The sequence below is a fragment of the Bombina bombina genome, chromosome 3 (assembly GCF_027579735.1).
Source record: "Bombina bombina isolate aBomBom1 chromosome 3, aBomBom1.pri, whole genome shotgun sequence".
Taxonomy (NCBI): domain Eukaryota; kingdom Metazoa; phylum Chordata; class Amphibia; order Anura; family Bombinatoridae; genus Bombina; species Bombina bombina.
The window spans coordinates 1,106,472,475-1,106,494,183 of NC_069501.1; the positions used below are offsets into that span (position 1 = coordinate 1,106,472,475).

Here is a 21,709-nt window from a genome sequence, read left to right on the forward strand (position 1 = left end):
GTCAAGTGTAAATGTGCCATGTGACTAATATCTGTGAAATAGTAGTGATTAATAAAAATGCCCCTTTAATAGTTAATGAAGCACCATTATATCACTTGTTATTATTTTAATAATGTGTCGTCATATTTACTGCTAAACCTTTGTTAAATGATGAACTGTCTTTTTTTTTCAGATGAATTGTTGTCAGAAGATTATACTGTATCACTTGACTGGGATTTGTCAATGAGAATTCACCAACAATGGAAGCAATCTTTGAAGGTATTTTAATATTCCTTCTGTGTTCTACCATCACATTACAGAATAAGATTTCTCCAACATTGGTGTGTCCGGTCCACGGCGTCATCCTTACTTGTGGGATATTCTCTTCCCCAACAGGAAATGGCAAAGAGTCCCAGCAAAGCTGGTCACATGATCCCTCCTAGGCTCCACCCACCCCAGTCATTCTCTTTGCCGTTGCACAGGCAACATCTCCACGGAGATGGTTAAGAGTTTTTTGGTGTTTAAATGTAGTTTTTTATTCTTCTATCAAGTGTTTGTTATTTTAAAATAGTGCTGGTATGTACTATTTACTCTGAAACAGAAAAGGATGAAGATTTCTGTTTGTAAGAGGAAGATGATTTTAGCAGACAGTAACTAAAATCGATTGCTGTTTCCACATAGGACTGTTGAGATGAAGTAACTTCAGTTGGGGGAAACAGTTAGCAGACTTTTCTGCTTAAGGTATGACTAGCCATATTTCTAACAAGACTGTGTAATGCTGGAAGGCTGTCATTTCCCCTCATGGGGACCGGTAAGCCATTTTCTTAGTCTAACAAACAGAATAAAGGGCTTATTATGGGCTAAAAAACTGGTAGACATTTTTATGGGCTAAATCGATTGCTTTATTTGTGCATATTATTCAGATTTAGGCTAACAATTGGCATTTATAATCTTGGGGAACGCTTATAAAACGGCAGGCACTGTATTGGACACCTTTTTCAGTCAGGGGGCCTTTCTAGTCATAGACTGAGCCTCATTTTCGCGCCATTAATGCGCAGTTGTTTTTTTGAGAGCAGGGCATGCAGATGCATGTGTGAGGATCTAAGAATCTCTGAAAAAGCTTTTAGAAGGCGTCATTTGGTATCGTATTCCCCTCAGGGCTTGGTTGGGTCTTAGCAAAGACTATATCTGGGACTGTATAGGGGTTAAATTGAAAAACGGCTCCGGTTCCGTTAATTTAAGGGTTAAAGCTCTGAAATTTGGTGTGCAATACTTTTAAGGCTTTAAGACACTGTGGTGAAATTTTGGTAATTTTTGAACAATTCCTTCATACTTTTTCACATATTCAGTAATAAAGTGTTTTCTGTTTGAAATTTAAAGTGACAGTAACGGTTTTATTTTAAAACGTTTTTTGTGCTTTGTTGACAAGTTTAAGCCTGTTTAACATGTCTGTACCTTCAGATAAGCTATGTTCTATATGTATGAAAGCCAATGTGTCTCCCCATTTAAATTTATGTGATAATTGTGCCATAGCGTCCAAACAAAGTAAGGACAGTACTGCCACAGATAATGATATTGCCCAAGATGATTCCTCAAATGAGGGGAGTAAACATGATACTACATCATCTCCTACTGAGTCTACACCAGTTTTGCCCATGCAGGAGGCCCCTAGTACATCTAGTGCGCCAATACTTATTACCATGCAACAATTAACGGCTGTAATGGATAACTCCATAGCAAATCTTTTATCCAAAATGCCTACTTATCAGAGAAAGCGCGATTGCTCTGTTTTAAACACTGAAGAGCAAGAGGACGCTGATGATAATTGTTCTGTCATACCCTCACACCAATCTGAAGGGGCCATGAGGGAGGTTTTGTCTGAGGGAGAAATTTCAGATTCAGGAAAAATTTCTCATCAAGCTGAACCTGATGTTGTGACATTTAAATTTAAATTAGAACATCTCCGCGCACTGCTTAAGGAGGTGTTATCTACTCTGGATGATTGTGACAATTTGGTCATTCCAGAGAAATTATGCAAGATGGACAGGTTCCTAGAGGTTCCGGTGCCCCCCAACGCTTTTCCTATACCCAAGCGGGTGGCGGATATAATAAATAAAGAGTGGGAAAAGCCCGGCATACCTTTTGTTCCTCCCCCTATATTTAAGAAATTATTTCCTATGGTCGACCCCAGAAAGGACTTATGGCAGACAGTCCCCAAGGTCGAGGGGGCAGTTTCTACTCTAAACAAGCGCACTACTATTCCTATCGAAGATAGTTGTGCTTTCAAAGATCCTATGGATAAAAAATTGGAAGGTTTGCTTAAAAAGATTTTTGTACAGCAAGGCTACCTTCTACAACCAATTTCATGCATTGTTCCTGTCACTACTGCAGCGTGGTTCTGGTTCGAGGAACTAGAAAAGTCGCTCAGTAGAGAAACTCCATATGAGGAGGTTATGGACAGAGTTCACGCACTTAAATTGGCTAACTCTTTTATTTTAGATGCCGCTTTGCAATTAGCAAAATTAGCGGCGAAAAATTCAGGGTTTGCTATCGTGGCGCGCAGAGCGCTTTGGCTAAAGTCTTGGTCAGCGGATGTGTCATCCAAGACAAAATTGCTTAACATTCCTTTCAAAGGTAAAACTTTATTTGGACCTGATTTGAAAGAGATTATTTCAGACATCACTGGGGGAAAGGGCCACGCTCTTCCACAGGATAGGTCTTTTAAGGCTAAAAATAAGCCTAATTTTCGTCCTTTTCGCAGAAATGGACCAGCCTCTAATTCTGCATCCTCTAAGCAAGAGGGTAATGCCTCACAACCCAAACCAGCCTGGAAACCAATGCAAGGCTGAAACAAGGGTAAGCAGGCCAAGAAGCCTGCCACTGCTAACAAAACAGCATGAAGGAGTAGCCCCCGATCCAGGACCGGATCTGGTGGGGGGCAGACTCTCTCTCTTTGCTCAGGCTTGGGCAAGAGATGTTCAGGATCCTTGGGCGCTAGAAATAGTTTCTCAAGGTTATCTCCTGGAATTCAAGGAACTACCCCCAAGGGGAAGGTTCCACAAGTCTCACTTATCCTCAAACCAAATAAAGAGACAGGCATTCTTACATTGTGTAGAAGACCTGTTAAAGATGGGAGTGATACACCCAGTTCCAATAAAGGAACAAGGAATGGGATTTTATTCCAATCTGTTCGTAGTTCCCAAAAAAGAGGGAACGTTCAGACCAATTTTGGATTTGAAGATCCTAAATAAATTTCTCAGGGTACCATCGTTCAAAATGGAAACTAATTCGAACGATTCTACCCACCATCCAGGAAAGTCAATTTATGACTACCGTGGATCTAAAGGATGCGTACCTACATATTCCTATCCACAAAGAACATCATCAGTTCCTAAGGTTCGCTTTTCTGGACAAACATTACCAGTTTGTGGCTCTTCCATTCGGATTAGCCACTGCTCCAAGGATTTTCACAAAGGTGCTAGGGTCCCTTCTAGCGGTTCTAAGACCAAGGGGCATTGCAGTAGTACCTTACTTGGACGACATTCTAATACAAGCGTCGTCCCTGTCAAAAGCAAAGGCTCATACGGACATCGTTCTAGCCTTTCTCACATCTCACGGATGGAAGGTGAAGAAAGAAAAGAGTTCTCTGTCCCCGTCAACAAGAGTTCCCTTCTTGGGAACAATAATAGATTCCTTAGAAATGAGGATTTTTCTGACAGAGGTCAGAAAATCAAAACTTCTAAGCTCTTGTCAAGTGCTTCATTCTGTTCCTCGTCCTTCCATAGCGCAGTGCATGGAAGTAATAGGATTGATGGTTGCAACAATGGACATAGTTCCTTTTGCACGAATTCATCTAAGACCATTACAACTGTGCATGCTCAAACAGTGGAATGGGGATTATACAGACTTGTCTCCAATGATTCAAGTAGATCAAAAGACCAGAGATTCACTCCGTTGGTGGCTGACCCTGGACCATCTGTCCCAGGGAATGAGCTTCCGCAGGCCAGAGTGGGTCATTGTCACGACCGACGCCAGCCTAGTGGGCTGGGGTGCGGTCTGGGAATCCCTTAAAGCTCAGGGTCTATGGTCTCGGGAAGAGTCTCTTCTTCCGATAAACATTCTGGAACTGAGAGCGATATTCAATGCTCTCAGAGCTTGGCCTCAACTAGCAAAGGCCAAATTCATAAGGTTCCAATCAGACAACATGACGACTGTTGCTTATATCAATCATCAAGGGGGAACAAAGAGTTCCCTGGCGATGAAAGAAGTGACAAAAATAATTCAATGGGCGGAGGATCACTCCTGCCACTTGTCTGCGATCCACATCCCAGGAGTGGAAAATTGGGAAGCGGATTTTCTGAGTCGTCAGACATTTCATCCGGGGGAGTGGGAACTCCATCCGGAAATCTTTGCCCAAATAACTCAATTATGGGGCATTCCAGACATGGATCTGATGGCGTCTCGTCAGAACTTCAAGGTTCCTTGCTACGGGTCCAGATCCAGGGATCCCAAGGCGACTCTAGTTGATGCACTAGTAGCACCTTGGACCTTCAACCTAGCTTATGTATTCCCACCGTTTCCTCTCATTCCCAGGCTGGTAGCCAGGATCAATCAGGAGAGGGCCTCGGTGATCTTGATAGCTCATGCGTGGCCACGCAGGACTTGGTATGCAGACCTGGTGAATATGTCATCGGCTCCACCATGGAAGCTACCTTTGAGACAGGACCTTCTTGTTCAAGGTCCATTCGAACATCCAAATCTGGTCTCCCTCCAACTGACGGCTTGGAGATTGAACGCTTGATTCTATCAAAGCGTGGGTTTTCAGATTCTGTGATAGATACTCTGGTTCAGGCCAGAAAACCGGTAACTAGAAAGATTTACCATTAAATATGGAAAAGATATATCTGTTGGTGTGAATCCAAAGGATTCCCATGGAATAAGATAAAAATTCCTAAGATTCTCTCCTTTCTACAAGAAGGTTTGGAGAAAGGATTATCTGCAAGTTCTCTAAAGGGACAGATCTCTGCTTTATCTGTCTTACTACACAAAAGACTGGCAGCTGTGCCAGATGTTCAAGCATTTGTTCAGGCTCTGGTTAGGATCAAGCCTGTTTACAGACCTTTGACTTCTCCCTGGAGTCTAAATCTAGTTCTTTCAGTTCTTCAAGGGGTTCCGTTTGAACCCTTACATTCCATAGATATTAAGTTACTATCTTGGAAAGTTTTGTTTTTGGTTGCAATTTCTTCTGCTAGAAGAGTTTCAGAGTTATCTGCTCTGCAGTGTTCTCCTCCTTATCTGGTGTTCCATGCAGATAAGGTGGTTTTGCGTACTAAACCTGGTTTTCTTCCTAAAGTTGTTTCTAACAAAAATATTAACCAGGAGATAGTTGTACCTTCTTTGTGTCCGAATCCAGTTTCAAAGAAGGAACGTTTGTTACACAATTTGGACGTTGTCCGTGCTCTAAAGTTCTATTTAGAGGCTACTAAAGATTTCAGACAAACATCTTCCTTGTTTGTTGTTTATTCTGGTAAAAGGAGAGGTCAAAAAGCGACTTCTACCTCTCTTTCCTTTTGGCTTAAAAGCATCATCCGATTGGCTTATGAGACTGCCGGACGGCAGCCTCCTGAAAGAATCACAGCTCACTCCACTAGGGCTGTGGCTTCCACATGGGCCTTCAAGAACGAGGCTTCTGTTGACCAGATATGTAAGGCAGCGACTTGGTCTTCACTGCACACTTTTGCCAAATTTTACAAATTTGATGCTTTTGCTTCTTCGGAGGCTATTTTTGGGAGAATGGTTTTGCAAGCTGTGGTTCCTTCCGTTTAGGTGACCTGATTTGCTCCCTCCCTTCATCCGTGTCCTAAAGCTTTGGTATTGGTTCCCACAAGTAAGGATGACGCCGTGGACCGGACACACCAATGTTGGAGAAAACAGAATTTATGCTTACCTGATAAATTACTTTCTCCAACGGTGTGTCCGGTCCACGGCCCGCCCTGGTTTTTTAATCAGGTCTGATGAATTATTTTCTCTAACTACAGTCACCACGGTATCATATGGTTTCTCCTATATATATTTCCTCCTGTCTGTCGGTCGAATGACTGGGGTGGGCGGAGCCTAGGAGGGATCATGTGACCAGCTTTGCTGGGACTCTTTGCCATTTCCTGTTGGGGAAGAGAATATCCCACAAGTAAGGATGACGCCGTGGACCGGACACACCGTTGGAGAAAGTAATTTATCAGGTAAGCATAAATTCTGTTTTCATAGCATAGATTACCAGACAGTACTCTCTCTATGTAAAAACAGTTCTCTTGCCCTAGGTTGTGTGGTTCTACATGGGATAGAAGCAAGTGCTCCATTATATTTGCCCCCCCCCCCTTTTATATTCTCAGGGAGTATATGCTCTCTGACACCAATATACTCTTGTATATGTCTGTTCAATTCCTTTTTATAAGGAGAATAACCTGGAACTCTGATTGTTATTTTGTAGAGTTGAGGAAACATTGTTTGTTTGATTCCTCTCACCACACTAACTGTTGGAAAGGTCAAGGCACCAAGGCAGGATTGGCCTACCAGGATACCAGGCGATTTCCCTGTGGGCTGCAGCTGGAAAGCTACAATTTAAGGGGTTGATTAATTGATGCAATTTGGGTTGTAGGTTGCCTATATAACATGCTTTTTATTCCCAGTCCTGCCACTCCCAGATCCATCTCAAAGCCAATCTGTGCACTTCAGATGATTATACTTTGGGTTTAACAAGTGGATTATAGATTGTGGGTACTCCTTATCAGCTACCTTCACTCATTCAGTATGATCCTGCACGTGGGGGCAGGATAGAGTTAGGACATCTACAACTTGCTAGTTCACTTTTATATAAGCAGAGTACTGAATGGAATGCTCCTTAGGAATCTGCGGTATGTCCCTATTATCTGTGTGTTATTATTGGGATGAGTCTGTTTTTTTTTTTTTTTTAAATACTTTATTTATTTCCAGCACTAGTCACAGCAACAATGAATGCAAATAGCGAAGATTATTCAGATTACAATATAAACACTGCAACCGTAACAGTACCGGGTTTTACAATACACTCCAATAATACAGTTTTCCCTGAACTTCCCTTGATTTCTCTATACCCCTATCTATGATTTTCCCTTCCCCAACATCTTCGTACAACGTTAACTAAACATAGTGTCATACACATTGATATATGGCCTGCCAGCACATTGTGTCTCTCTATTGTAGATGATTAGAGAAAACTCCATATCTCTTTATGGGTTAGTGGCAGTCTTTAAGCAGTCTCTGAAAGCCGGATACCATCTCTGTATGAAGACAAAAATTCCTCTACTTATGGGAAAACTGTTAACTCCTAACTAGCAACATAGATTATCCCCCTCTATTCCCTCTCCACCCTCCCCTTTCATCAACTGTAGTCTGCACTCCTCAGTTTCATCTCAGTCTGACCCCGAGGCGCCCCCCCCCCCCCCCAGGTTCAGTCTGCTGTGTCTCACTTTCTTCTGTCTAGATGAGTATTGTCTTGTTAATGAAAGATGTTCCATTTTCCGTGTAATTGTGCTTCTAGTAGGTGCTCTGAGTCTTTGAATGGGTAGAGAATCTGTTTCTGGTGTGGTAAGTCTAAGCTATCAATAAGGGGCTCCCACTTACTCAGAAAGTGTTTGGTCCGTAGTGTTATGTCTCCCTGTGTGTCTATCTGTTCATATACCATTTGTTGTTGCAATGCAAGTTTGAGGTGTGTTAGGTTTGGTGGGCTGGCTGACATCCATTGTCTAAAAATGAGTTTCCTAGCCAGTAGTATCACATTATGGATTAATTTGGCGTGTTTCAATGTCTCTGTCTGGGAGTGTAGGAATATCACCACTGTCAGCGTTAGTTCAAAGCTTTCCCCAACAATTCTTTCCACCCATCTTTGCATCATACCCCAGAATCTTGGGCATCGCCATGTCATGTGTATAATGTCTGGGTTAGGATGTGAGCATTTTGGGCATAGCCCCGAGGCTTCGGGGTCCCACTTGTGAAACATCCTAGGTGTTATATATGCGTTGTGTAACAACTTCATGTGAGATTCACGGATTTCATTTGATAGTGAGGCTTTTCTCACCCCTGTGATGCTATGCTCAACAACCTGATCTGCGATTGCCTGTCCCATCAATGTGTTCCAAGTGTTCTGAATGTGGTCTCGAGCAACTGTATTGGGTTTTGTCTATAGGGCCCTATAGGTGTGAGCGATTGAAGTCATCCCACCCCTGGTCAGCGACAGTAATCTGTAGACCTCACATCCGATGTCAGGCAAGTCTCCGGATCTCAGAAGGCCCTGTACATAGTGTCTCATCTGGAGGAATGCAAAGTGATGTGTGTTCGGTATATTGAACCCTGTCTGTAAGTCAATGAATGGCCTTATAGTTTTCAGATCTTCCGACAATACTTGTCGGAGGGTCGTAACTCCCCACTGCTTAAAGGGTTTGGTAGTAAAACCTGCCTGGAAGTCTGGGTTGCCTCGTAATGGGAGGTAGATTGTGTGTTTGTGTGGAACTCCCAAGGCCCCACAAATCTTCCACCAAGCTTTAATGGGGTGGAGGTAAAGGGTTGCGTTCCCCACTGCCCCAGCAACCTGTGCCCTGGTCATGTGTGGAAGCATTTTTAGAGACCACGGTGTGATGAGCTCCTCCTCCAATCCCCGATTGGTGAAGTTACCTTTGTCCAAAAGCCAATCCATCACATATTTAGCCAGAGCCGCCCAGTTGTAGTGCTCTATGTTTGGAAGTCCAAAGCCCCCCATCTCTGGTGTACACTTCAGTTTAAGATAGCTGATTCTGTGTTTTTTCCCTTTCCATAGGAATTTTAAAATGTCTTTGTTTAGGGCCTTGAGATCCTGTTTGTGTAGGAGCTCTGGGAGCATTTGTAGTGTATATAGTAGTTTGGGAAATAATATCATTTTGATTAGCCCTACTCTCCCTGACAGTGTAAGCGGCAGAGTGGCCCAGTTTGAGAGTGTTCGTCGTAAATCTCTAAGAAGTGGTCCAAAATTGATGTCATACCACTGGGCGGGGTCTCTAGACAGAGTTATCCCTAGGTATTTAAATGTGTTGGCAACTATTTTAAAGTTATCTTGAAGTGGCACCGAGGGTCTATTGTTGTGCAGCCACAGTAACTCTGATTTCTCTTTGTTTATACAGTATCCCAATATTTCCCCAAACTCAGTAATAATGCGCATTATATGTGGGATAGTCTTTCTAGGCTTACTCGTGTATAATATCATGTCGTCTGCGAAGAGAGATATGTGTAAGGTTTCTTTACCTATTTTTAGTCCCTCTGTATCCTTTCTGATCTTAATCGCTAGCGGCTCAAGTGCAAGGTCAAAGAGGATCGGGGACAGGGGGCATCCCTGTCTCGTACCCCTCATGAGCGGAAATGTCTTGGATGGTGTACCATTGACCAGGATCGCTGCGCAAGGGTCGTTATAGAGGGCACGTATGGCTGTCAGGAATCCCCCCCCCCACCCCAAATTTCTCCAGTGTTGTAAACAAGTGGTCCAATAGTAACTTGTCGAAGGCTTTTTCGGCATCCACAAGTATCAGACAAGCCTCGTCGTCTCCCCAGTCTCAGTCCTGTCTGTCCTTCCCCCAGTAGTGTGAGAGAACTGTCTGCAGCTTTCTCATGTTTTTGACGGAGGATCTGCCCTTTACAAACCCCGTCTGGTCCTCGTGTACTAATGAGGGGAGTATCTCTGCCAGTCTGTTGGCCAAAATTTTCGTAAACAGTTTGTAGTCCGAATTAAGTAGGGAAATTGGTCGGTAAGATGATGTCAGTAATGGGTCTCTGTCTGGTTTGGGGATGATTGTCACATTTGCTTCCGTAAATCTGTTAGATAAGTTTGCTTTCCCTTTCATGATTGTATTGAACAGTAGTGTGAGTGTGTCTGCTGTTTCTTCCTTGACCATCTTGTAAAATTCCCCTGGTAGCCCATCAGGTCCAGGGGTTTTCTCTAGGGGTAGCATGTCAATGGCCCTAGTGACTTCTCGGGGTTGAATTGGGGCATTTAGCTTACTTAATTGCTCCTCATCCACCTGTGGGAGCATTATGTCTTCCCAGAAGTTTTGTTTCTTTTCTGCGCTCACTTCCTGGGAGTTGTATAGATTTGAGTAGTAGTCTATGAAAGCTTTGTGAATGTCTGTTTCCTGTGTTAGTATTCTATCCTCCCTTCTGATGGCTGTTACAATGTTTGGTTTCCTATCTAGTTTGGTAATTTTCGCTAATAGCTTCCCTGTGCGGTTCTCATAGCGATAAAATTTGGCTTGCAGTCGGTTTTTAGCGTTTACTGATGTTTGTGTGAGGTGTGCATCTCTAAGGGCCTTCGTGTCTCTGTATTTAATTCTATTTCGGTTCGTCGGATGTCCGAGATACTGGTTCCTGGCATTTAAGAGTTGGCGCAGGAGGAGCTCACCCCTCCTCTTGCATGTTTTAGTGAGTTTTATCGCATGGGATGAGTCTGTTTTTATGTTTGAATATTTTTTATTGTCATTATTTTAAAACGTTAAAACAATTACAACCATACCCTCCTCTCCATGCATTTCCAACTACATGAAGATTAGGAAGCAAACAACCAGTATAACATCATTTATGTAGTAAACAATTTAGCTAATATACTAAATTTTATCATGCTCTACTCATTTCCAATGATATTTAAATGTCCTTTTGAGTTCTGCAATGAGAGATAAGTGGTGGACTTCAGAGGTCATCTTTTTCGCGTGATGGTTTATTCAAGTATCTTCCTTGATGCCAAGGAGTCTCTTTTAGGGAGTAGAGCATTTATCTAATCTAGCTTCCATATTAACCTGTCGTTGAGTTACATTAGAAGTTTCAAGGCATCTGAGGTCAATTATATTAACTCAACACAATTAAACTTTAACAAATTATAACATCCTGTGGAGGTAAAGTTAAATAAATCAGGTATGAAAAGGGGAAGGGGGGGGGGGGAGTGACGACACAACTGAGTTTGATTTTTGTGGAGTGTTTCGCAGAAGCTGAGATAACTTTCATTAGTTTTGTATTTCCAAGTTTTATTTAGCTATCCAGTAATACCATATCGCTAGGACGGTCTCTCTATTGTCTAGGGTGTGTGATGCCAGCTCATACATATTATATGTATATTGAATTTTATTGTAAATTTCTGTCCAGGTTGGGCTACCTGTCTTCCAATGCCTGGCTATGCATGTTCTTGTGACTGTACACACTATCCTAATAAATGTGTTGATATGTTTATTAAGTTTACTAATTTGTATGTGTAGGAGGGCCTGTTGGATGGTAAGATCTATATTTTCGTTCAATATGTGATTAAGGACGGATGATAGCTGTCTCCATATCCCTGTAATTTCTCTGCAATCCCACCACATATGCTTGTATGTTCCTATTTCTCCACATCCTCTGTAACATAAGGGACTGCCCTGTGTATGCATATGTGCTGTTCTTACGGGTGTTAAATACCATCGGTGTATAGTCTTGATTATATTCTCCTTAAGATCTACACTTATGAGTCCCTTCTCTGCCTTCTGAAATATTATTTCCCACTCTTTAGTTTCCCTGGAAATGTGTAGATCTCTTTCCCAAGCCATCATAGTAGAGGTTTTGGTATTATTCTGTGATACTTGAATATTTGTATAGAGAATAGAAATAGTATGTTTGTCTCGTTCTTCCGATGAGTCTGTTTTTATGTTTAAATAATTTTTATTGTTTTATAATTTTCAAAGAACAAGAATACATAAAATGAATTAACATGACATACATTATCTTTTCTTCTGTTGTCTTTTGATTTTGGAAAATACTGCATTACAAGTGTACAGTGATATAAGAGTTATAAATCCTAGACATACTGTGTTGTTGAATAGTCACACAATTATCTCATCCTTACACCAATATTCACTGATGACTGTTTCTATCTTAGAACTGTCTTTGGTTCATCAAGCATTGTCAACCGTTTAACAAGAGATTATTAGTATATATATTATGTCTAGCATTTCTTCCTTGAGTTATATCTTTCTAATCCTTGGTACAGCTTGTTTCTTAACTCTGTATTTCTCTAACTGGATACTTTTGGCTGAATCTTTATTATCTTAGAGTAATCCTATGTATGAATTTAAAACCTTACGGTATAACAATTGAGAAAAGAAAGACAAAGAACGAACAGAAAAAAAAAAAAGGAGAGAAAAAAAAAGGGAGCAATAAAAGAAAAAAAAAAAAGGGGGGTTATAAGGGAGGGGGAGTAGGGATGGGTGACGTCGTCTTGTGTCTCAGACCATAGTATATGTGCAACAATGTGTTTGATATGGCTATAGTTTGATGGTCCTTTAAATCTCTGATCTCCGGTTATCTTGTGAGGTTGTGGGCCCCTTGCTTATCCAGTAGTACCACACTGCTTGGATTGTTTCCCTGTTATCTAATGTATATGATGCTGTCTCGTACATGGTGTATGTGTGTTGGATTCTATTATATATCTCAGTCCAGGTTGGAGTTCCAGATTTCCAATATTTAGCTATGCATATCCTCGTGATTGTGCATAAAATCTTAATAAATGTATTGATATGTTTGTGGAATTTACTGAGATGTTCATGTAACAAAGCTTGTTGGATCGTTAGATTAATATTTTCTTCTAGCAACTGACTGAGGAATGTGGATAATCTGCTCCATATCCCCCTAACATCTCTGCAGTCCCACCACATGTGTCTGTATGTCCCTATTTCTCCACAACCTCTATAACATAATCTGCTGCCTTTGGGGGTGCATATGAGCCGTTCGTGTTGGAGTTAAGTACCATCTATGAATTGTTTTGGTGATATTTTCTTTAGGGTCTACACTAATCAGCCCTCTTTCTGCATTTTGAAACATTGATTCCCATACCTTTTTATCTTTGCAAATAAGTAGTTCTTGTTCCCAGGCCAGCATGGTCGTGGTCTTGGTGGTGTTGTGGGTGGTCTGCATAGACACATATAGTAGAGATATGGTATGTTTGTTGCGTTCTTCTGATTTACAGAAGGTTTCTATAGGTGTGGTGGTCTGTTCTCTAGGGTGTTTTAAGTATGATTGTAGAGCAGAGTGTATCTGTAGGTATAAGTACCAATGTAGCTTCAGGGGGTCAATCTTTGTCTGCAGTTGGTTAAACGTCAGTATGTTATGTCCTATTAAGTAGTCTGCCACTCTGTATAAACCTTTGTTTTCCCATTTTTTAATTTGGGTCCAAAGGTCTTCTGATATTAGGTATCTAAGTGGTATTGATATAGAGTGTTGCTGTAGTAGTTTATATTTCGTTCTCGCTGTTTTCCAGATCTTTACAGTGAGGTTTGTAGTGTAAGGTGTAGATGTCTTTCCATCTTTCTGAGCCCTCCCTGGGTCCCAAACAATTAGGTCCGCCTCTTCCCATCCCCCTATGTTCGCTTCCAACTTGGGCCATATTTTTCCCCTTGACCTTTTCAGGAGTAGTGTATCTTGAGCTAGTCTGGCTGCATTGTAGTATTCTATTAAATTTGGTGCACCAATGCCCCCGAGTGGATGGATTTTGCTATCCTGTTCGACTTATCTCCCCTAATGAATGCTGAGATTTCCTTTTGCATTGTTTATAGTTCTGGTTTTATTATTTTTATCGGGAGGGTTCTGAATAAATATAGTATTCGTGGCATGGCGTTCATTTTAACCGCCGCTATTCTACCTAGCCAAGAGAAATTAAAGCTCTTCCATTTTGCCATGTCTCGTCTAATTTGTTTAAATAGTGGGGTATAATTTACTTTGTATAGCTGAGGGGAGCAAGTTGGAATCTGGATTCCTAAGTATTTTAGTGTGTGTTTCATCCATTTAAAGTGAAATTGTGTTTCTAAAATTATTTTAGTTTGTTGGGGCATTGCAATGGGTAGGGCTTCACATTTGTCTGGATTGATTTTAAATCCTGAGATGGTTGAAAATGTCTTTATTGTCTGATAGAGGTTCGGTAGAGATATTAATGGGTTCGTCAAGGTCAGCAAGACATCATCAGCAAATAGAGAAAGTTTGTATTCTAATGAATTTATTTTAACTCCTGAGATGTCTGGGTGTGAACGGATCGCGATTGCTAGTGGCTCTATACAGAGTGCGAATAGTAGTGGGGACAGAGGGCATCCCTGTCTGGTACCGTTTCGTATTGGAAAGGATTTTGACTTGTATCCTGTTGAGGAAACTTGGGCCTCTGGCCATGAGTATATTACTTTTAAAGCTTTTATGAATCCTCCCTCAAAGCCCATATGGTGTAATGTTAAGAACATATAGTCCCAGTCTATTCTATCAAACGCCTTCTCTGCATCCAAAGATAGGAGCAGAGAAGGCGTTCGTGTCTCTCCCAAGAATTGTATTAGATTGGTAACTTTTCGGATGTTGTCTGGGGCTTCCCTGTCTTTAATAAATCCCACTTGGTCCGGATGAACCAAGTGGGGGATGATGTGTTTGAGCCGGTTTGCGATTATTTTTGTGAAGATCTTAAGATCCTGATTTATGAGAGATATTGGGCGGTAATTCTGGCATTTTTTGTGGTCTCTATTCGGCTTGGGTGTCACAACTATCTTGGCCGCTAATAGATCTGCGGGAATATCTCCTCCTTCCATAACGTGATTGCAGAATTTAACCAGGTGTGGGGTGAGTGAGTTTTTGAATAATTTATAATATTCAGCTGGGAAGCCATCTGGTCCCGCCGCCTTTCCCGTTTTAAGGTCTTTGATGGCTCCCAGTATTTCTACTGTGGAGACTGGGGCATTGATTGCTTCCCTCTGTTCTAAGGTTATGTTAGGTAACTGAGTTTGGGAGAAAAATTCTGAAGACTTTGTTTCTGTTTCTTGATTACGTGTAACTTTTTCCCCATTGTACAGTTCCCCATAGTACCTTGCGAAAGTGTCTACAATTTCTTGTGGGTGTGAGGTTGTGGTGTTGTCATGTGTCTCAATTAGTGGGATCACCGAGGCCTTGCACCTTTCTCTGATTTTATGTGCCATGAATTTGTCGGGTTTGTTCGCAAATATAAAGTATTGTGCCTGGATTTTATGAATGGCTCTGGTAGCTTGTGCATGAAGTAATGAGGTTAATGTGGATCTTTTAGTTTGGAGTAGTTTGAGGTTAGTCTTAGTTTTGTTATATTTATGTCGCCTTTCTAATTCCTCAATCTCTGTGTGGAGTTGTTGTAGTTGTTGTCTATGTTTTTGAATCTGTCTTGTTTTTTCTTTAATTAGTATCCCTCTGAGGACTGCCTTGTGAGCTGCCCATATAATCCCTGGGTTACTTGTAGCTTCTGTGTTTATGTGCCAGTATTCAGTTAATTGTTGTAGTATGTTGTCGAATGTTTGGGTGTTTTTAGCATAAGATGGATCAAAAGTCCAAGTTCTACTTCTGTCTGGGTCTGTAATGCCTTTAATCTGTAGGGTGATTATAGAGTGGTCGGACCACACACAGGTGTGTATTTGTGAGTTGTTCAGTAAGGGTTGTAAGATTTGGCTGACATATATATAGTCGAGTCTGACATAAGTTTTGTGTGCTGCTGAATAGAAAGTTGTGTCATCTGTTTGACCATACATGGTGCTCCATGTCTCAATTAGGGAGTGAGGAAGTAAGGTATCTCTGATTGACTTGACTATGCGATTGTGTCTTGTCTGTTTATTGGTCAAAGGTTTGGTGTCTGTGGGTTTAATAGGTAGCATCGTGATATTGAAGTCTCCTGCCAAAAATATTTTAGTATGTGACCATTGGGTGAGTAAATGTGATATATGGTGGAAAAATGTATGTTGGTTCTCATTTGGTGCGTATATATTACATAATGTGATTTCTGATTCTAGTATCCTACCTCTTACAATTAGGTATCTCCCCTCAGTATCCGTTATTATGGATTCTGTGGTAAACTTGAGAGATGAATGTATCAAAATGGATGTGCCACTTTTTTTGGACGTTGCAGTGGAGTGATAGTGCTTGTCAAAATGTTTTGCCCAGTATTTTGGGATGTTATCTTTAAGTAGATGCGTTTCCTGGAGGAATAGTATATTAGCTTGTATGGAGTTGTATTGTGTCATCGCTATCTTTCTTTTAACGTTGGTGTTCAATCCCCTAACATTGTGGGATAATATCTTAATTTTAGGGATCATAGTGTTGTGTCTATATGTGGATGTTGTAGTAGGAAGTGTTTTACCTGTAATGCTCTGGGTTGGATACCTTGCTGGGTGGAGATCAGGAGATCAGGATTGCATGAGTTGGTTTCTGCTTTGACTATGTTGGTTATTGTCGTGTCGTCACAGGGGAGGGGGTGGGGAAGGAATCAAAAAGAGAAAACATTAATAATAAACACTTAATAAATAACAGCTTAGAGCCCTCAACATGAGGACCCTGTATAAATGAACAAGGAAACATCATAAAAATAGGTAATAAGTTACACTGGGGGAACCTAAATTCCCATAACATCTTATAGGTTAGTAGGAGGTGTGGAAAATATATCCCCCTTAGACAGGTCTTACTGTGGATTAGGGGAATCACCCCCCTTTTTACCATCAGGGATGTTAAGAGTCAATTGGGGTAGTCTTCTACTCCAAGTCCAAAGGTCCCCCTCGGCATTGAATAGGCTCCCTGAGAGATGTCTTACAAATAGTCATTGATTCAAGATGACTTAGGAGTCGTCTAAGGAATTTTTGCTCTAGGTTCTCTTATGTTCTGTCTCTTATGGTTAATTGTCTGCCATTTGTTGGGTTCTGGAGGTCTTTCTGGATCTTTGTTCTTCCCTGTGGTGGTTGTGGGTATTAGACTGTTAGGTGTTTCTAGAGATAGAATTTTACATATCTCTGGTATGTCTTCAGGATCTTTGAGAGTGATTGTTTTCGAGTCTTTCAAGATATGTAATGCGAATGGGAATCCCCACCTGTACGGTATCTGTTGTTTTCTAAGCAGGGTGGTTAGAGGACGAAGGGCTCCCCTTCTTTGTAGTGTCCTGATGCTGAGATCTTGATAAAACTGGACCACATTGCCCTGGAACTTGTATGTTGGGTGTTTTCTTGCAGCTTGTAGAATTTTTTCTTTGTCGGGGAAGAAAGTAAGTTTGAGTATAATGTCTCTTGGGGGGAGGCCTGGTTTGGGTTTGGCTTTCAGCGCTCTATGTGCTCTTTCAATATGGAAGGTGTAATCCGCTGGGGAGCTTGTGATTTGAGTGAAGAGTTGGGAGAGATAGGCTGGAATTTCTGCGGTACCTACTTCCTCTGGAACTCCTTTAAGGCGGATATTGTTCCTTCTGCTCCTGTTCTCCAAGTCTTCTATTTTATCTTGAAATTTTTCCAGGAGTTGTTGTTGTGTAGACATGGTTTGGGACATTTCGTCCATTTGATCCACCATAGAATCCTTTTGGTCCTCTAGCGTCTCAATCCTATTTCCCATCTCCATTAGATCTGATTTAATTTCAGAGAGACTGCTGGTTACCGATGTATGAATGGAATCTATTTTCTCCCATAATTTTCCGAAATTATCTGCTATGTCCTTTTTGGATACTAGATTCCTGAGGTCAGCCTTTGTGAGCGGGCTTTTGTCTTGTAGAGATGGTTGAGAGTCTGTTTCAGATTCTTCTTCCCCTTCTGCGTCAATTAGTTGTTTGTTTGTTTGGGAGGATTTAAAGAATGTGGACATACTTGTAGATTTTGGTGTTTTATCCCCCTTAGCGGATCTTTTAGAGGTCATCCTAGCAATGGCTGAATGAAGGCTATAGGGTAATAGAGGGCAGAAGGTGTGTCTACCCCCTAATCAGTTGGATAGGCTGCCCCTTGTGAGGTATAGAATTATAAATGATGTGATCCAGAATAATGGATGACTGTAATCCAGACTTGCTTGTCAGTTTTCTATTTTAGGCAGACAGTTTATTTAGATAGATAAGAGGATTGCTCCTAATTTCCATACTATGTAGCAATTTACATTGATGTTGTTCTTAAAGGTAGCTAATTGTTTAGGTCCCCCAGCAAAGGGTAGGATGTTGTTTACATTTTAATCAACATTTATCCTCATTCTAGGTCGCTGTATTTTTGTTTTTGCCTAAATAGTGTTTAATCTTCAGTGGAGGCAGCAGCTTGGCGGTACAGCGTTGCAGGTTATCAGCACCCCTCTCCCCAGGGAATTTATCCTCACAGGATGATCACGGCAAAAGGTATTTGGGATATGACCTGTCAGCACTGCTGTCTGACAGGAAAGGGGGGGGGGGAGAGGGTGATGAGAGAGAACTTCTTTTATACAACTTTAAATTAGATGTGCCTTGCCGTTAACAAATTACTCTATGTAGTTCCAGGAAAGTCCAGCAGGGGTCAGTGCTGTAGTACAGTTGTGTAAGGGAACTTCCACACTGTTTACAAGTTCTTATAAAGAAGGGGCTGTATGCAGTTTTATCTCTTCTCCTTTTAATTAATAAGTTAGAGTGTGTAGTGAGACTGTGACTGTAGGGGCTGATTCATAAACCTTTGGTTCCTATTAGGGTATATAGTGGTAAAGCCGTCCCGGAGTCAGTTTATGAGGCTTCAGTTGAATCAAGTATTCACGCTAACAGTGATAATAGCCTTCAACCTTTAAATCTATTCTGTCGGCTTATATTTCCCTTCGGCTTATTAGTGCAAATGTTCCGCCTTTTCTTATACCCCTAGGCAGCCTACAGCCTCTTATGTGCTTTTCCGCTACGGTGTTCGCCCCCACCTTCTCTTCCGGTATTTGCCTGTGACGTCTATGGCTAATGGCGTTATTTTGCGCCCTTTTCAGTTTTGTACCGCCAGTAGTTATAAGTTCTCCCGGGTGTGCCCCGCACTATATATGCAACTCACCGATGTTTCTTTATTCAGCTAATTGCTGAAGGTGAGGGCAGGCTGGAGTGCCGGATCTCCCGACTCCGGTCCGGCTCCTGGAGATCTGCCGGGTCCGTCTAGCGATCTTTTGCCAAATATCGGGTGGGTTGCCAATCTCTTGTGCGGCTGATGCTCCAAATCAATCACGGCTCACAGATGTGTAGAGCTGCCAAAATTGTGTACTGTAGATCACTTTAATCCCATAAAGATTATAAACTTTAGTAGGAGCTCAGGCACAGCATGTCTCCGATGAGTCTGTTTTTAAAGGGACATGAAACCCCTATTTTTTTTTTTCATGATTCAGATAATGCATGTCATTTTAAACAACTTTGGTTATTAAATTTTCTTCGTTCTCTTAGTATCATTTATTTAAAGGTAGGGATATAAGCTAAGGAGCATGCACTATATGGCAGCAGAATGTTACCCATTTGCAAGAGCACTAGATAGCAGCACTATTTCCTGCTTGTATCACTCCAGACGCTACCTACATAGGTATCCCTTCAACAATGAATATCATGAGAGAGTCACGTACAAGTGACGAAACGCGTCGGTGGGCGTGCTCTGGAACTCTAGCGTGGTTAATGATTATCTGTTGGTTACTATTGTTGCCGCTCTAATAGCGGTTATTTTCAATATATATATATATAGCGATCTAAGGGTAATAATAGGATTTGATAAAAGGGCTTATGGTGCCTATATTTTTGAGAACTAGTTCAAGTAGTGATGATAAGCACTTAGAACTGAAATGAATAATCTCTAGACATTAGGCACTATCAATTTGCCTAACTTTACCTAACAATATATGATAGCGATAACTATCAGCAATATCACATTGAATTTTAGCGCTAATACATATATATATTCTAAAAACAAGGAAACTTTGGTTTAATTCCGACAGACACATTGAGACTGTATGAATGTTGAGATATTGATTGATAGGGATCAGCTAGAAATCGGCTGACTAAGTTAAATCTCAGCAGTACGCAGGTAGGAGGATGCCTTTGAGCGCATAGCCTGTGTGCAAACTGTATGACTGGAACTTGGAATCAACTCAATATTGATTAATTTTACCACAATAGTATTCTCTAGAGCACGTAGCCCTCATATTTTACCATCACCTTCCGGTTTTGGTTTGGTTTTATTATGTTACAGTTGGGTCACTTGGTATGACAATATATGGAAACAATTGATGAATGTTTGTTTCCAAATAGTGATCCGATTTAAGTAAATTGTTTGTCTTTGCATATATGTTAATAAAGTGTTAAATTTTAACTAACCTTATCTAGAGGAGCAAATTTGACAATAAAAGTAAATTGGAAACATTTTAAACTTGAATGCTCTGTCTGAGTCACAAAATAAACATTTTGGGTTTCATCTCTTTTTAAGTCTTAATATCTCCCTTTGATCTATCCATTCTCTCTGCTCATCGTTTTTAGAAACTGTAGCTAGATTTCTTTCATGTAATTGGCAAGAGTCCATGAGCTAGTGACGTATGGGATATACATTCCTACCAGGAGGGGCAAAGTTTCCCAAACCTCAAAATGCCTATAAATACACCTCCTATCGCCTATTGTTTTTATGGTTTCTCTCAAGGGTTCTCTGTTATCTGTCGTAGGGATTCATCTTCTACCTCCCTTTTCAGATCAACGATATACTCTTATATACCATTACCTCTGCTGATAGTTTTCAGTACTGGTTTGGCTATCTGCTATATGTGGATGGGTGTCTCGATAAAAGTATCATTATTTAAGACACTCTCAGCTATGGTTTGGCGCTTTATGTATTAACTTGTCCTAAAGCCTGTGTACACGGGCCATTTTTTGCAGTACAGCGGTTCCACCCCTTGCGCTCTCTCTCTCTATTCCCCCTCTCTTTTGATCTCTCTACCCCCTCTCTTTTGCTCTCTCTTCCCACCCTCTCTTCTGCTCTCTCTCCCCCTCTCTCTCTCTCCCCTCTCTTTTTCTCTCTCTGCCCCCTCTCTTTTGCTCTCTCTCCCCTCTTTTGCTCTTTCTGCCCCCTCTCTTTTGCTCTCTCTCCCCTCTCTTTTGCTCTCTCTCCCTCTCTTTTGCTCTCTCTCCCTCTCTTTTGCTCTCTCTCCCTCTCTTTTGCTCTCTCCCCCTCTCTTTTGCTCTCTCTCCCTCTCTTTTGCTCTCTCTCCCTCTTTTGCTCTCTCTCCCTCTTTGGCTCTCTCCCTCTCTTTTGCTCTCTCTCTCCCCCTCTCTTTTCCTCCCTCTGTTTTGTGGTCTCCTCCCTCTCCTTTGCTCTCTCTCTCCCCCTCTCTTTAGCTGTCTCCCTCCTCCTCTCTTTTGCTGTCTCTCTCCCTCTCTTTTGCTCTCTTTATCCCCCCTCTTTTGCTCTCTCTCCCCCCCTCTTTTGCTGACTCTCTATCCCCCCTCTTTTGCTATCTCTCTCCCCCCTTTCTTTTGCTATCTCACCCCTCTCTTTTGCTGTCTCTCTCCCTCTCTTTTGCAGTCTCTCTCCCTCTCTTTTGCAGTCTCTCTCCCTCTCTTTTGCTGTCTTTCTATCCCCCCTCTTTTGCTCTCTCTATCCCCCCTCTTTTGCTCTCTCTCCCCCCTCTCTTTTTCTCTCTCTCCCCCCTCTCTCCTCCCTCTCTTTTGCTCTCTCTCTCCCCCTCTCTTTTGCTCTCTCTCTCTCCCCTCTCTTTTGCTCTCTCTCTCCCCCTCTCTGTTGCTCTCTCTCCCCTCTCTTTTGCTCTCTCTCCCCCTCTTTTGCTCTCTCCCCCCCTCTTTTGCTGTCTCTCCCCCTCTTTTGCTCTCTCTCCCCTTTCTTTTGCTCTCTTTCTCCCCTCTTTTGCTGTCTCTCTCCCCCTCTCTTTTGCTGTCTCTCTCCCCCTCTCTTTTGCT

At 41.7% G+C, this 21,709-nt stretch overlaps 1 protein-coding gene across 1 annotated transcript in view; it reads left to right on the forward strand.

Annotated features, from left to right (window-relative positions):
• The window catches only part of LOC128654503 (uncharacterized), a 164,872-nt gene that overhangs the window by 28,871 nt on the left and 114,292 nt on the right, over positions 1-21,709 (forward strand). The window contains exon 2 of the mRNA XM_053708459.1: positions 173-258. Coding sequence (XP_053564434.1) covers positions 173-258 — 86 coding nt within the window. The remainder of the gene's footprint in view (positions 1-172; positions 259-21,709) is intronic.